General features: G+C 35.7%; 3 protein-coding genes across 3 annotated transcripts; all 3 read right to left on the reverse strand.

Annotated features, from left to right (window-relative positions):
* Positions 1–369: 369 nt before the first annotated feature.
* Positions 370–1,296, reverse strand: LOC140014191 (uncharacterized mitochondrial protein AtMg00810-like). Its single transcript, XM_072064612.1, has one exon. The coding sequence runs from the start codon at positions 1,294–1,296 to the stop codon at positions 370–372; it is 927 nt and encodes a 308-aa protein (XP_071920713.1).
* Positions 1,297–3,371: 2,075 nt separating this feature from the next.
* LOC140014192 (uncharacterized) lies at positions 3,372–4,434 on the reverse strand. The gene is made up of 2 exons (XM_072064613.1): positions 3,708–4,434; positions 3,372–3,607 (listed from the first exon to the last, which is right to left on the reverse strand). Exons 1-2 carry the CDS (start codon positions 4,432–4,434, stop codon positions 3,372–3,374), a joined length of 963 nt encoding a protein of 320 aa, XP_071920714.1.
* A 4,342-nt stretch (positions 4,435–8,776) lies between these two features.
* Positions 8,777–14,249, reverse strand: LOC113707910 (wall-associated receptor kinase 5-like). The gene is made up of 3 exons (XM_027230305.2): positions 13,330–14,249; positions 10,225–10,404; positions 8,777–10,140 (listed from the first exon to the last, which is right to left on the reverse strand). The coding sequence occupies exons 1-3, from the start codon at positions 14,237–14,239 to the stop codon at positions 8,999–9,001; spliced, it is 2,232 nt and encodes a 743-aa protein (XP_027086106.2). The 5' UTR covers positions 14,240–14,249; the 3' UTR covers positions 8,777–8,998.
* Positions 14,250–15,890: the final 1,641 nt, after the last annotated feature.

A 15,890-nucleotide genomic window follows, 5' to 3' on the forward strand; every position in this document is an offset into this window, starting at 1 on the left:
TAATTCCAGCACTACGATCATCATGAAGGTGCTGGGAAAGGGTGCCATTTGAAACATATTCATAAACAAACAACGGTACTTCAGTTTTCGAACAGCAACCTAACAATTTCTGTTGGATATTAGGCCAAGAATTGAGAGGAATATTTGGAGACAAGGGTGGCTTCAATTGTTCTTTTTCTTTTATTTCTTTCACACACTTATATTGGTTTGGAGTTTACAAGGTCTATTTATGATCATTCTAGATACATAGAGAAATGTTCCAACCATCCCACCAACTCTCTTAATTTCCATCATTCTAGAGAATATTGCAACTATCTAGAAAACTTTCCAACTACCCCATTAATCAAGCTAATTGATTTAGCACATTATTCAACATATTCCCCCCTTAATGTGCTGTCCTTGAACTCCAAGCATCTCTCGAAAATAATTGAACTTGTCTTTTGGAAGTGCCTTGGTAAAGATGTCTGCAACTTGATCTTCACTCTTGCAAAATTTTAGTTCAACTTCACCATCTTCAATTGCATCTCGAATAAAATGGTGCTTGATTGCAATATGGCGAGTTCTGCTATGATAAACTGGATTTTTTGCAATGTCAATTGCTGATTTGTTGTCACAGAACATCACCGTAGCTTCCTTTTGCTTCTCACCAATATCTTCAAGAATTCTCCTAAGCCAAATGGTTTGTGATGTTGCCAAACTTGCGGATACATATTCAGCTTCAGCTGATGATTGTGCCACGCTTTGTTGCTTCTTTGATGCCCAAGAAAATACTCCAGAACCAAGCGAAAAACAATAGCCTGAAGTGCTCTTCATATCATCAAGGCATCCACCCCAATCACTATCACAATAACCATGCAGATTTAAAGTAGTGCTTTTGCAGAATTTGATGCCATAATCGAGTGTCCCTTTGATGTATCTTAACACTCTCTTGGCTGCTCCAAGATGTAATTGACTGGGATTGTGCATAAACCTTGATAATAAACTTGAAGCAAACATGATATCTGGCCTTGTAGCTGTGAGATAAAGCAAATTTCCCACCAAACTTCTATACAAAATGGAATCAACTTTCTTTTCACCATCTTCCTTGACAAGCTTTTCACTTACAACAAGTGGTGTAGCCATAGGTTTACAATCAGCCATGCCAAATTTCACAAGAATATTTTCAGCATATTTCTTTTGACAAATAAAAGCTCCATCACCATGTTGATAAAACTCCATACCAAGAAAATGATGTAGCAGTCCCATATCATTCATTTCATATCTTTTCATCATGTCTTTCTTAAAATCAGCAATCATCTTCTCATTGTTACTAGTGTAAAGCAAATCATCAACGTATAAAGCAACAATGAGAATGTTTGAGTTACCTTGAGTTTTCACATATAAGGTTGGCTCACTTTTACTCTTCTTGAATTCTTGCTACATGAAGTAAGAATCAATTTGACTATACCAAGCCCTTGGAGCTTGTTTCAATCCATATAATGCTTTCTTCAACTTATACACTTTGTCTTCTTGTCCTTCTTTGACAAAACCTTGAGGTTGTTGAACATACACCTCTTCCTTCAATTCTCCATTCAAAAAGGCAGATTTAACATCAAGTTGGTAGAGATTCCAACCTTTTTGGGCTGCTATGGCAATGAGAGCTCTAATTGTATCAAATCTTGCAACCGGTGCAAATGTTTCATTGTAGTCAATTCCGGGCTGTTGTGAATAACCCTTAGCAACAAGTCTTGCCTTCTTCTTTTGGATTGAACCATCTGGATTCATCTTAACTTTGTAAATCCACTTGACACCAATGACCTCCTTGTCTCGAGGCTTTTCAACTAGCTTCCAAGTCTCATTTTTCTCAATTGCATAAATCTCATCTTCCATTGCCTTTCTCCAATCCTTTTCTGCATATGCTTCTTCAAAATTTTCTGGTTGAAGAATGCAAAAGTTGCATCTTGCATAAACATCACTTAAACTCCTCATTTTCATTGGAGTTGTGTTTGGAGAACTCCAACTCGAACTTGAATCTGGAGATGATGGTGGACTGCTTGTTGGTGTTGAATCATCACCATTTTCTTCTTCATTTGTTGAATTTTCTTCTTCTTTATGATGGCAAACACCCTGCTTCACAATCTTTTTCTCATCCCAATTCCAAGTAGCATTTTCATCAAATACAACATCTCGACCAATAATGATTTTGTTAGTCTTCAAATTAAACAATCTATAACCTTTAGACTTGGAGCTATAACCAACAAAAATACATTTTTCACTTACTTCATCAAGCTTGTACCTCTTTTGTTTTGGAATTTGAGCATAGCAAATGCTCCCAAAAACCTTCAAGTGTTTCACTGATGGTTTCCTTCCACTCCATGCTTCAATTGGAGTTTGATTCCACACGGCCTTTGTAGGACTTCTATTGAGCAAATACACAGCTGTATAAACGGCTTCAGCCCAAAAATCCTTTGGCAACCCTTTGTCATGTAACATGGATTTTGCCATCTCCATCACAGTTTGGTTCTTTCTTTCCGAGACTCCATTTTGTTGTGGTGTATAGCCAACGGTCAGCTGCCTCTCCAAACCTTCATCTTCACAAAATTTTTGGACTGCATTTGACGTGTACTCCTTACCACGATCACTCCTCAACTTCTTGATGTAACAGCCACTTTGTTTCTCATCAAGACTTTTAAACTTGTTGAAAATTGAAAGCACCTCGGATTTTTCTTTCATGAAATAGACCCAAGTCATTCTTGAAAAATCATCAATGAAAAGGATGAAATACTTGTTACCTCCATGAGAAGTTGTCTTCATGGGCCCACAAATATCCGTATGAATCAGCTCCAAGATCTTCTTGGCTCGCCATGCAGCTTCTTTAGGAAATGGTTGCCGGTGTTGTTTGCCAAGTGCACAACCTTCACAAACTTCATGTTTCTCCTCAATTCTTGGTAAACCATATGCCATCCCTCTTTGTTGAAGCACTTTGAGGCTATGAAAATTCAAATGGCCATACCTCTTGTGCCACAACCATGAATCTTCATTGACATTTACTTTCAAGGCTTGATTTTCACTATAATTGAATTTGATTGGAAAGCTTCGATTTGCTTGCATTTGGATTTTCATCACAAGCTGTCTACCATTCTTTTTGTCATAGATGCAGCACTCATGATCATCAAAGTTAAATGCATATTTATGCTCAAGAAGCTGTCCAAGACTCAATAAATTTTGGTCTAAATCAGGAACAAACAAAACATCACAAATGAACTTCACACCTTGCTTGGTTTGGACACCAATTGTTCCCAATCCTTGTGCTTGAACTATGACTCCATTGCCCATCTTCACTTCAGTCTTTATAGATTCATCCAAGTCAATAAAAATGGATCTATCTCTTGTCATATGATTGCTACAACCGCTGTCAAGGTACCACATATTGTTCTTGACTTCAGTGGCTGTGTGACAAGCGTAGAATAAGTTTCCTTCTCCTTGCTTGTCTTCTGAAAATTGTGCTTGGTGATTGGTCTTGAATCTGCAATCCTTCTCAATATGACCAAACCTCTTGCAATAGTAGCACTTTGGTTTGTCTTTATGCCAACAGTCTTTCTCAAGATGGTTGGTCTTACCACAATAGCTTCAAGATTGTGAATTTTCAGCATTAAGGCCTCTTTAAAGGTTGTTTCTTCCTCTTCCTCTTGAATTTTTGCCTCTGCCTCTTCCACGGCCATATCTACCTCCTCTTTGTGAGTCTCCACCTCTTTGGTAGTTGCAAGATGGCTCTCGTTCATTGGTTTTGGGGGTGACATTCAGCTTTGATTGGAATGCGCTTTCAACAGATTTTTCAGCATGTCTAGCCAATCTTCTCTCATGAGCTTTCAATGATCCCATCAACTCTTGAACACTCATTGAAGAAATATCTTTTGTCTCCTCAATTATGGATACCATTGGATCAAATTTTGGAGGCAAACTAACAAGAATTTTTTCAACAATTCTGCTATCACTAATTTCTTCACCAAAGGTTTTCATTTCATTTACAATTTTGGTGATTTTTGTGTAGTAATTTTGAATACTTTCATCATCACCCATCTTCAAATTTTCAAGATCTCTTCTAAGAGTTTGAAGAGTAACATTCTTTACCTTAAGATTTCCTTGAAACTCCTTTTGTAGAATCTCCCATGCTTCCTTGGCATGATCAGCTCCCATGATTCTTGAAAAAATATCTGAACTCACACCTTGCTGGATGTGTGAAAGAGCCTTTGCATCCTTCTTCCTATGCTCTTTAAGTGCCTTTAATTCTTGATTGGTGAGACCTTCTTCACTTTCTGGTTCTCTATAGCCATTCTCAACATATTCCCACAAATCTTGTGATCTAAAAATTGTTCTCATTTTTACGAACCAATGATCATAGTGCTCACCGGAGAATATGGGAATTGGAAGACCATCACTAGTATGATTGGCCATCTTGTAATTAGAAATCTCTCAAAAAATTTTCTGGTTTTGGGGTATGAACTAAGGCAATGAAACCTTAGCTCTGATACCAATCTGTTGGATATTAGGCCAAGAATTGAGAGGAATATTTGGAGACAAGGGTGGCTTCAATTGTTCTTTTTCTTTTATTTCTTTCACACACTTATATTGGTTTGGAGTTTACAAGGTCTATTTATGATCATTCTAGATACATAGAGAAATGTTCCAACCATCCCACCAACTCTCTTAATTTCCATCATTCTAGAGAATATTGCAACTATCTAGAAAACTTTCCAACTACCCCATTAATCAAGCTAATTGATTTAGCACATTATTCAACAATTTCACTATGTGTCTGTGATTTATGTGTGATAGAATGATAACTTAATTCATAAACTGTGAAACTTGACACTGATCAATTTTGTTTGATTTCGTCAAATCAACAATAGTGTTATCTCATAGCATTCGTTTGTAGACAGTACCAAGCCCTCCTTGGCCTACAATACGACTTTCATTGAAATTGTCTGTTGCCTTTCCCAGCTCGTGTGACAAAAGCTTTGTTTTTGATACAGTTCCTTGACTTGAAGATAGCTGCTGTTGTAGCAGTCAATGCGTTAAAAGACAAGGCATTGGGCAGGGCATTCTGTATCCCCCAAAGTGAGCGAAAGCCCCAAGGTGTGGGGTGTAAACTCCACAAAATTTTTTTTATTTTTAAATATATTTAAAATATAAAAATTCAAAATTATTATTATTATTATTATATATGTATGTGTGTATATATGTACAATATTAAAAATACCAAAAGAAGGATTAGATAAAAAAAATTATAACCTTATGTCTGCATAAGAAAAGTAAAACTTGTTTGTGTGACTAAAGTAAAACCTGCTTGTGTGACTAATATCATGCCATAAGTAGAAGCCCAACAAACCACTATAGACTTTGATGATTGTTTGCATAAAAGACTTGATGCCATCCCACAAACTAATGATCATAGTTGTGAAAACTCTTTTCCAAGGCACTAACAAATGATATTTATGAGTTTTGACTATCAAAGCAAGTATATTTCCCCTATTTCTTTAAAATATTCTCAATGTGAGGCACATAGTTTGAAGTTTCACCTCCTTTGCATCGTTAAATTCCAAACTAACATCCATATTCGCCAATTTAAATTTGTAGGCTAATATAAGAAAAGTTTTCAGAAATTGCAAGTTCAGCTTGAGGGTCTCAACTTCCTAAAGCAAAAATGAAAATCCAGTTTAGATGTTCTTTTGGAGCACAAAACAAAGGAAAAACCGCTGGAATTTTAAACGCATATGTTTTTTATGCCTCAAAGAAAAAACTCGCCTGAACACCGTATGCCCTGTGACTCTAATGCCCCTGTTGATGGCCCAGGGGCAATTTAGGAGCACCTCGCCCTGGAGCTCGCCCCGAGACTTGCCCCAAATATGCCTTTTAAAACACTGGAAGCAGCAACCCACCATTTCTCTTGAAGAACCTCTTTTTAGCTTTGTCTTCTTCCATTATTTTAAGATTGTGGTGCAGCCAAATGCAGGCTATTTCTAATATCAGAAATCCAGCTGCAAATCCGATGCCTGTCAAATTAAGGGCCTGTTTGGAACCTAAGTTTTTTGAGAGTTTGTCTAAAACTTTATTGTAGTGCACTATAGAAGTTTTTGAAAAAATTTTGTAGAAGTTTTTGTAAGACGAAAAACTTTTTTTTCCTTTTCTTTTTTTTCTCTTTCTTTTTCTTTTTCTTTTTCTTTCTTTCCTTTTTGTCTTCTTCTTCTGCTTCTTCTTTCCCGTTACCTCCGTCACCCCCAGCAGCAACTCCACCAATGCCACCTCCCGCTACCCCTCTCCTTCCTTTCCCCTTCTCCTCCCCTCCCCCCGCCACCCCCTCTGCGCCTTATCCCTCTACCCCGCCAGCACCTCTGCCCCGCCTTTCCCCTCTGCCCCGCCACCCCCCTTCTCCCCTATTCCCCTTCCCGCTTCTCACCATCTTTCTTTTCTTTCTTTTTTTTTTTCACAGAGAGGTGGGGGAGGAAATGGGGGAGACATAGAGAGAGAAAAAAAAAAGACAAGAGGGGAGGATGGAAGGGGAGGAAGAGGGGGAGAGGGAAAAAAGGGGAAAAAAAAGAAGACTGGCACCGGCACCGGAAATCGGCGACGGAGGTGGTGGTGGGGGAGGAAGAAGAAAAAAAGGGGAAGGGAATTTTTTTTTTTTTTTGATATTTTAAATGTGTAGATAAAAGACTTTGGAAAGTTTTTTGGGGTTCCTGTAGCAAAAGTTATTAAAAACTAGTAGTTAAAAAACTTGGTAAAAAATTAGAGTACCAAACAGGCCCTAAGTTTATCTCTGATCAGAAGAAGTCTCAAAGAATAGTAACCGCTAAGGAGTGGAGTTCATGATTTTAATGTGTGCCTAAAGAAATGAACGTAAACAATTTTTACTTCGCCCTATCTGGTGGGCATGCAAGTGGTGTGGATGGATTAAAGTTTTTCTCCCCGAGGTAACCGGGTGGGCAGATGCAGTAGTAGTTGAACAGTTCCCTAATCTATTTATATTTGTTAAACAGTCCCCTAATCAATTCTGGCGTAAAAAATCAGTTTTAACCTCCGGTTGAGAAATTTGAGAGGAAGGGTAGAGGAAGAATGGACTGGGTGACGCGGATGAGAGAGTGTACGTGAGAGGTCTCAAGTTCAAAACCTCTCACTCACACTTTATAAAAAAAAAAAAAAAAGGAAAAATTGAGTTTTGTCAATAAATTGGCTTCCGCGATTTCTTTTCTTAAGTAAGCTCCTTAGACTATGGCAGAAAATCAGCCTTGACCAGATTTCATTTTCGGACTGTGTTTAGTTTGTTTAAAAAACAATACTTCTAAGATCAATTGTGTCCATATTCATTCTTGTTTCGAAACATAAAAAGGTTTATTTCCGAAATTTTCACCAACAAACATTTTCTTTATTTATAGCAGCTATGTCTTCTTTACAAGCTCAATTCATGTCGTTTTTGAGCAAGTATTTTGGCTGACTGTGAGTAAAAACTTTTGACTTTTGCTAAAACTTCTTTGAGTTTTTCCCTCAAAATTGTGAAGGAAAAACTCGGGTTCTGTCTTTTCAATTTTGTGCGCAATTGAAGCAAATTAGTCAAGTTGCAACACAATAGGCTAGCCTCCATTGTTGTGAGAGAAAATGTAAGTCCTCCATGCACAGCATCTTAAGAAAAAAGGCTTTGAGTAGGGTAAGATTGCAACGATAAAGATAGTTGATCTTAGTAAAGTGGTTTGTACTTTAATCATTATAAAGACGAGGTTGTAAAAGAATGATTCAAACTTTTGACGCCATAAAGAACTAAGGCTCAAATCATATCTATTGATCCTATTTCAAAATTTAAAGAAGAGAAAAGACCTTTGATATTAGAGATAAACTTTCACAGCTGAACCACTCCGAATATCACTTGAGATTCTCGGTAACATGTTTTCTATGCCAATCCAATGCCACCTATAGTATTGCGTCAAGTGTCCTATTATTATTTACACTTGTGTTAAACCAAACCAAGTTGAATTATTTGAAAATTAAAGTGTAAATAATAACAGGACACTTGGCACAATACTATAGGTGGTATTGGATTGACATAGAAAATATGTCACCGAGAATCCCAAGTGCTCCGAATATATACTGTCCTTTGTTTGTGGGCTACTTATTTCCCCTAGAATCTAAGTTTAGTTTTATAATTACTTTCATTGTGCAAACTCTCATGATTTTTATCCAATTTACTTGACATATATGGCCAGAGCTAGTAATTTGTTGTTAGGCACAACCTGGTTGTTTGAGATTGAATTTTGTTACTTTGCTAAAAATTCCAATAAGTTTGAGAACTTATAGGTTTTGCTAAGACTATTTTTTTTGTAATTTTTCTTTCTCTCTCTCTTTTTATAAAAGATATAGGTCTAGTTATTCCTTGCTAAAGTACTTCTATTACTTTTCAAAAGTTTAGGAGCAAAAGGATAATTTGCGCAAAAACCTTTTTGCTAAAAAATTTCTTTTTCTTAGTTCTTCTTTAGTTTCCTTGAAATTTCCCAAACAAATGTATCATCTAGCACTCAAGTTCTCTGAAATCTCGTTTAGCCCACTATAATAATCTTCATTAATGAAGTGATCGATAATAGTGTCCTTGCAAATGAAGTGTCCAATTAGCGTTCCATTAACTTCTTCTCTTTTGACTTAGCAAATTTAGTGGGTCAATCGATATGGAAAATACCGTAGGTGGGCGAAATGAAAAACTTCTCATTTTTTTAATCTCTGATAAAACATAACTGTGAAGACTCACAGTAAATAAGATACAAATACAAAGTATGTACTCCAAATTAGTATAGAAAACTTCATTGTCTTTTTTTTTGTGGGAAGAAACACTTAACAGGTTTTTTTTTCTTTTTTTTTTTCTATTTGTCAGACAGAACATAAAGCTAAGCCAAAAAAAAAAAAAAAACATCCATGAGAATCAGAAACAAAGAAAACTTCCATGAAAAAAAGAAAACTTCCATGAGTGCATCTAAAACTACTCTAGGCTATCTTCAGTAATGGAATCAACATTGCAGCAATAAGATCTTTCACTCAGGGAGCAAAAACCATCCTGTAAACTTTCTCTTGCAATTGACCCTTCTTTTCTCCTCAATTGTTCAAGTGCTGTAGCTATTTCCCTCATGCTTGGCCTTTTCCTCGCATTGAGTTTTAGGCATCTTTTGGTAAGCGTAGCAACAGCAAGAATTTCCTCTTCTAGTCCTTCATCCGCAGCCATTTTATCCACAGTTTCAAATAATCGATTCTCCTTTACTGCTTGTCTAAACCGAATAACCAGACCTTCATCAGATTTATCTGAAGAAACAGCCTTCTGCCCAGTTAAAAGTTCGGCAAGAACTACGCCAAAGGCGTAAACATCACTTTTATCGTTGAGTTGCCCTGACCGGAAGTACTCAGGGTCCAAGTAACCAAACGTGCCTCCGACTAGCGTAGTTAAGTGTGTTTTATCAATAGGCACTGACCTCGAAAGCCCGAAATCTGAGACCACTGCCTTATAGTTCTCATCCAACAATATGTTGCTTGACTTTATATCCCTGTGGAAAATGGCTGTGGAAGCATACGAGTGCAAATAAGCAAGTGCTTCTGCAACTTCCGTTGCAATACGCAGACGATTCTCCCAATTGATCATTCCGGCGCCAGGGTCATCATGAAGGTGCTGTGAAAGGGTGCCATTTGACACATATTCATAAACAAGCAACGGAACTTCAGTTTCCAAACAACAACCTAATAATTTCAGTATGTGTCTGTGATTTATCTGTGAGAGAATGACAACTTCATTGATAAACTGTGACACTCTACACTGATCAATTTTGTTTGATTTCTTCACGGCGACAATAGTACCATCTGATAGCATTCCTTTGTAGACAGTACCAAGTCCTCCTTGGCCTAGAATACGACTTTCATTGAAATTGTCTGTTGCCTTTTCCAGCTCTTGTGTGACAAAAAGTTTTGTCTCTGATACACTTCCCTGACTTGAAGATGGTTGCTGTTGTAGCAGCAATCCACCGTTTCTCTTGAAGAACCTCTTTTTGGCTTTCTCTTCTTCTATTCTCTTATGTTTACGGTGCAGCCAAATGAAGATTGATACCAAGATTAGAAAGCCAGCTGCCGGTCCAATCCCTGTCAAAAAAAAAGTGTATCTTTGGGATGAAGTCTTAATGAGAAGCTCTACCAAGGAGAGGACTTAATGATGTTGAAATGTACCTAAAGAAATGAATATAAGCATTGCTCTATCTGGCAGGCATGCATGTGGTGATGATGGACCAAAATCTCTCCCTTTGTGGTAACCTGGTGGACAGGTACAGTAGTAGCTGCCTGGAGTATTAACGCAGCGAGCCTCCTTGGGGCACTTATTCTTTTCAGGAGATTCACACTCATTGATATCTTCAATCAAGATTGAACACAACCCAAACAAAGAAAAGAAAAGATTATATATAGTCTCTTATTTATTCCTTAATCATAGGCAGATTCAACACTCATTGATATCTTCAATCAAGTTTAGACAGCAACAAAATTTTAAAAAAAAATGAAATAAGCAAAACTTTTCACACACACTGACACACACACACACACACACACACACACACATACACATATATATATATATATATATATATATATATATATATATATATTGTAAAATGGGATAAGGCTCCTGCAAAGTTTACTCTTCTTTTTCAAAATATTTTGTATTGTTATAAAAGCACAGCTTAATTGTTTGATCTCAACATGCAAACCCATCCCTTATGAGTGGCTTTTCAACCGATCCGGCCGCAAATGCGTGCAGAATTTCATGGGGTCTTTGCAAACGTCTAAGAAAAATTTTGTTGAGAGGAGCGTCAGTTTCCCATTTGGCTATCCTCATTTGCTCAGCAAATGCTAATTTGTTGGTTGAAACTAATAATTTGGTTCGTAAGATGGATCGGTTATATGTTAACATTTTTGGGGGCCAAACAAAAGCAAGGCAATGTGCATCATAAGTCACCAAATTTTTTTTAAATTCGATTTGACCCACTATACTATTTTGCGTGTTAGTCAGCCTACCGAATTCCTGAGATGTGCTATTTTGACCATTCCATCTAATAGATCTATTAAGCGAGATGGAATTTTCAGCTCGTAACGAAACATGATATCTACAAGAAATGTTTGCCATTTCACCTAGTCAACTGATAAATAGTAACTCAAAGGATTAGTGGGTACGTAGGGAATACCAAAGAGTTTAAGACAATTCTTTCTAAGAAACTTGGTGAAATAGACCTGTAACTTCGGGCAATGGTAGGGCTGATTTCAAGTAGCCCACAAGCAGCTCGATCAACTGATTAATTCGAGTTCGAACCCTAGCTCAAGCTACTCAACTGGGAAGCAAGTAGAGTTTCAAGCCTAGATATATGCTACTAGAGTTTGACAGGCTACTCATCGAGTATTTATTAATTTAAATAATATATATTTGTAAATACAAAATTACTACTAAGGGTTTATGTTTTCAGATAATTTGCCAGCTGATTTGCATACTTGATAAAATTCTTTAATGGCAAAAAGGTAATAGAATTTGAAGTAGACACACTTCAATTTCATTCTCCAGGTTTCGAGTTTAAAGGCCCAAAAATGGGGTCTGATCAAGCTTTTATACTTGAAAGCAGCATCGAGTGATGTGGCTCGATTTTGACTCGAGCCATATCAAGTCAAGTTCGAGTTTTTTTACCGCTTTAGCGAGTCAAGTTCGATCCTCTGCTCTCAAGATCGAGCTTGAGTCGAGTAAAATGTCAATAGTGTTCGAGTCAAACTCAAATATAGCACTATACTTGACTTCGATTCGAGTTGTATACACGCCTAGGAAAGGGGTATCTCAACAAGAAGTTGGGAAGTCAGCAGCCGAAGCCCCAGTGGACGATGGCCCTACCTACAGCGGTTCTAAGGCAACAAAATTCCTTATTAAGTAAACTCCAATATGGTCACATCCAAGTGATTATCTTCTTTTTTATTTTCTTTTTTTTTCAACCATCTAAAATTCCATCCATTACTACATTAAGATCACCACTTCAACATTATAAAACAAACTTCTAACATGTTAGGACAGATTTATAATGTTGATTCATGTTAGGCAGCGGCGGATTTACACTGGGGGCACTGGGGCCCCTTAAATTTATAAGATACATATAAAAATTTGATGTAATTTCAACTGTGCTCCCTAGAGTTTTGTATATCTATCGGTTTATAGGCCCTCACTGTCCCCTTAAATTTCTATAATACCTATAAAAATTTGATATAATTTCAAGTATGCCCTCTGGAGTTTTGTGTATCTATTACTTTATATGCTTTTAAAGTTGTCTTTGATTTTACCTGTTATTACAGCTACCGTAGAAAACTTTTTTCAATAATGAATATAGTGAAGAATCGATTACAAAATAGAATGGAAGACACTTGGATGAATAATTGTTTAGTTACTTATATTGAGGAAAAATATACTTCGTAAAGTTCAATATAAAAAATTATAAACTGTTATCAAAATATGAAAACTCATCATGAGCAATTGTAAATAGTTTAGTTTGCTTTTGAAATACAATTATTATTACATTAATAATTTTGAGTTTGCCTTTTGATATTTTTCATGAAATATATGCATCATTTGTACTTGTTGATGAATATTTTGTTTCCTTAAAAAACTAAAAAAAGAGTAGGTAAAAAATTTTAGAGTTGTTTTTGCTCCCACTGAAAATTTTTTCTGGCTCCGCCACTAATGTAAGGACAGATGACTTCTAACATAGTGATTCATGTTAGGACAGATGACAACGTATTTCGAAAATTGCAGTCAAGTCTTTCAATTTTCTCTTGTTTTGTATTTCTAACCCAACTTTCCATAGTTTTTCAATTTAGCGCCATGTAGTCTAATGCCACGATGTATGCGGTATCTCCTGAATTGCAGCATATCCCCTCTGACTTTACCGATTTATTAGAATGAATAGTCATAATGGAGCATTCTCAGAGTTCAGTGTGTTATTTGACACGAAAAGAACTAAAGTAGTAGATCAGATGAGATTTTGAAAATTTTGGTGACTTATTTTGCTCTTTACCAAAAAAAAAAACGAAAAAAAAAGAAGAAGAAATCAAATGGTCTCGAAAAGTGAAGTTAAACGTGAAAAGTATTCAATTGCACAAGGCAATAAAAAATTGTTACATGCTTTTGTACTGCAAATTAGATGTAAATGAAGTGCACTAACCTGTTATCATTATCATAAGCTATTCATTAGAAAAATCCTACCTTAGATGTAAACTTAATACTTGCAAAATGCAGTTATAAGTGTGTTATACCTTGGCATCCATCGTGGAGATAAGGATTCCCTTGATAACCTGTGAGGCACCTGCATGAATATCCCACCCCTCTACTTGAATTTATGCACTCGCCGTTTTGCCCACATATACAAGTACCCTTTTTGATAGCTTCATGGCAGCTAATGTTTCCAATTCCCCAATCCAAAGCTAGAGGAGCACGATGAGAATCGACGGCACAGTCTGAAAAGTTAAACTTGTTGAAGCCAGAAAAATCCTTATGTACAACCATAGCGAAGCCACATTGATCAGATTCCCATGATCTTTCCCAGGTATTCATAGTCTGCACGTAAAACTCCATATCTCTGAGATCCTTTGGGATAGTGTCCCGGCAGCAACGTTTTCCTGAGCAATACGAAGAAGAAGCCATCGGACTAGTCGATGAATTTTTGCACAAGGATGGACAGCCGCTGACAATATCACTAGTCCTCAAGTCAGTGATATAAGCATATATATCACATCCTATAGCTACAAATTGGTTTTCAGTGTGCGAAACACTGAAATCATCCGTCAGATCATCACTGGATATGAAGAAACCTACTGAATATTCACTTTCACCGGATGACTTATTATAGACGAAGGGAATAACAAGGTGACCATGAACAATAACATGGTGTTGTGCAATCTCATAGACCTTGTCGTCAGAAATCGTAGGAAAGCTACCAGAATACGATGAAGTGTTGCATTTAACTTCAAATGATCTGCTTAGATAACAGCCTTTTCCGATGCCAAACGGGTAAGGAACTGTCAAATTACCACATTTGTCAGGGCAATTAGGCTTTGCTACAGAAGCTGCAGCATCATGTAGCAGGGAAAATGTTGAGATTATGGATATCAGATGAATCCCAGAGGTGATTTTCTCATGCATATCTTGTTGCCAAAATTTTTTCATGAATGTATGATTTGTGGAGTGCATGCATGATTGGAGATAGGATATGAGAAGCCATTATTTAAAGTAGTTGCCTGAGTCTTGCTTATGGGAAAATGGGACATAGAAAAGTGCTTTATTGTGAACATCATCTTTATTTTGGCAAAGTTGATGTCAAAGGTGACACCAGACACAACACAAAAGATTAAAAAGAATGGGGTCGAGGAAAAGAATGATAGGCGCATTCAATCGATCATCGAAAGGTTGTAATGGGGTCGAGGAATAATTATTGGTGAGGGCTAATACAATAATATGTTTATTGTTTGTAGAGTAAGTTAGTACAAACCACCTTGTGATTTCATCTACTATCACATGACTCTTTTAAAGTTTCAAAAATATTCACATAATTCTTTTCTAATGTTATATAAGTAGAAGTTTAAGGGAAAGTAGTCTCTATAATACCATTAGTTAAAACATCAGTATTTTCTTTACTTAATTACTAAAGTTAATGAGATGTACCTACGGTCAATTCAATCTATAATTAAGGGTAGTGGCATCAATAAGGGCAAATACAATAAAAAGAAGGATTCTTTATATTTTTAAAAGCATGATTGAACAACATAACAAGTAGAAATAATACATCTATTTCATGCATAGTATAATGTAAAGATATATATTGAAAGTCAGTAAAAAAAAAAATAGTCGTTTTCTTTCAAAAAGATATGATTTTCTCTTATATTAAAAAATGTCTCCTCCGCCTTATTAAAAGAAGTCACCTTCATATGATTCTTAGCTCTGCAACACAAGGCATATTAACAAAAATAAGAAATGCAGTTTTCACTATTCTGACTCTATGCTATATTTGTCCTTAATGTTTTAAAAAAATGGTTCCTAAAATTTTTAATTTTAGCAAATTTAGGATAATTCAAGAAAAATCACAATAGCTAATATTCAAAATCTATTTGCCATCAATCAAAAGTTTGACTTTACATTTTTTGTCCTTAATACTTGGACGTGGTACCTTAAGTTTTGAATAGTTATTGTTGAGGTTTTAATATTAAATAAATTGTGGTTGAAGTAAATCATGACAAATTTATTCTTAAATCCCTATGAAAATCCTTAAAAATAATTCACCATGACACAACACAATCCTTTAGCCTAAAGATAATCTCTAACTTAAATTAGTTACAATTGAATACCAATACATAAATAATATGTAAAATAAAGTTTAACTTCCTTGTTTCACTAAAAGAAATATGTTAAATAAAGCTTTTGTGGAAGAAGAAAAGAATTCTCATTTTAATATGACTTTATTCTAATTACTATCACACAAAATCTTGAATAACTTATGGATGTAGGTTTCAAATGGTTATAGTTAACAATTGCAATTAAAATGATTAGTGAAAGTAATTACTAAAATGAAGTGCTTTTACAAATTTTTTAAAATATTTCCTTTTTTTCTTGTTTTGCCTTCTTATTAAAATACATTACAATAATGAAGTTTCAAATTCCTTATTGAATGTTCATATACAATAGTGATATTATTGAATAAATCAAATAATTTTACAATATATATATTACAATATAATTTTACGATATATATATATACACATACTTGAAACTTAAATGATAACCAAGTGGTAAGCTAAAAAAATCATTAGATAATCAACTTTAT

Source organism: Coffea arabica, chromosome 9c, assembly GCF_036785885.1.
Source record: "Coffea arabica cultivar ET-39 chromosome 9c, Coffea Arabica ET-39 HiFi, whole genome shotgun sequence".
In the NCBI taxonomy this organism is placed as follows: Eukaryota; Viridiplantae; Streptophyta; class Magnoliopsida; order Gentianales; family Rubiaceae; genus Coffea; species Coffea arabica.

Excerpts from the sequence above, each read along its gene's own strand:
- LOC140014191 (XM_072064612.1), bottom strand. The coding sequence starts at position 1,296 with ATGATTGCTGATTTTAAGAAAGACATGATGAAAAGATATGAAATGAAT.
- LOC140014192 (XM_072064613.1), bottom strand. The coding sequence starts at position 4,434 with ATGGCCAATCATACTAGTGATGGTCTTCCAATTCCCATATTCTCCGGT. Across the intron at positions 3,608-3,707 it reads TGGAGACTCACAAAGAGGAG|CTATTGTGGTAAGACCAACC; the intron begins GTAGATATGGCC and ends ACAATCTTGAAG.
- LOC113707910 (XM_027230305.2), bottom strand. The coding sequence starts at position 14,239 with ATGAAAAAATTTTGGCAACAAGATATGCATGAGAAAATCACCTCTGGG. Across the intron at positions 10,405-13,329 it reads TCTCCACGATGGATGCCAAG|ATATCAATGAGTGTGAATCT; the intron begins GTATAACACACT and ends TCTTGATTGAAG. Across the intron at positions 10,141-10,224 it reads GCTTATATTCATTTCTTTAG|GGATTGGACCGGCAGCTGGC; the intron begins GTACATTTCAAC and ends TTTTTTTGACAG.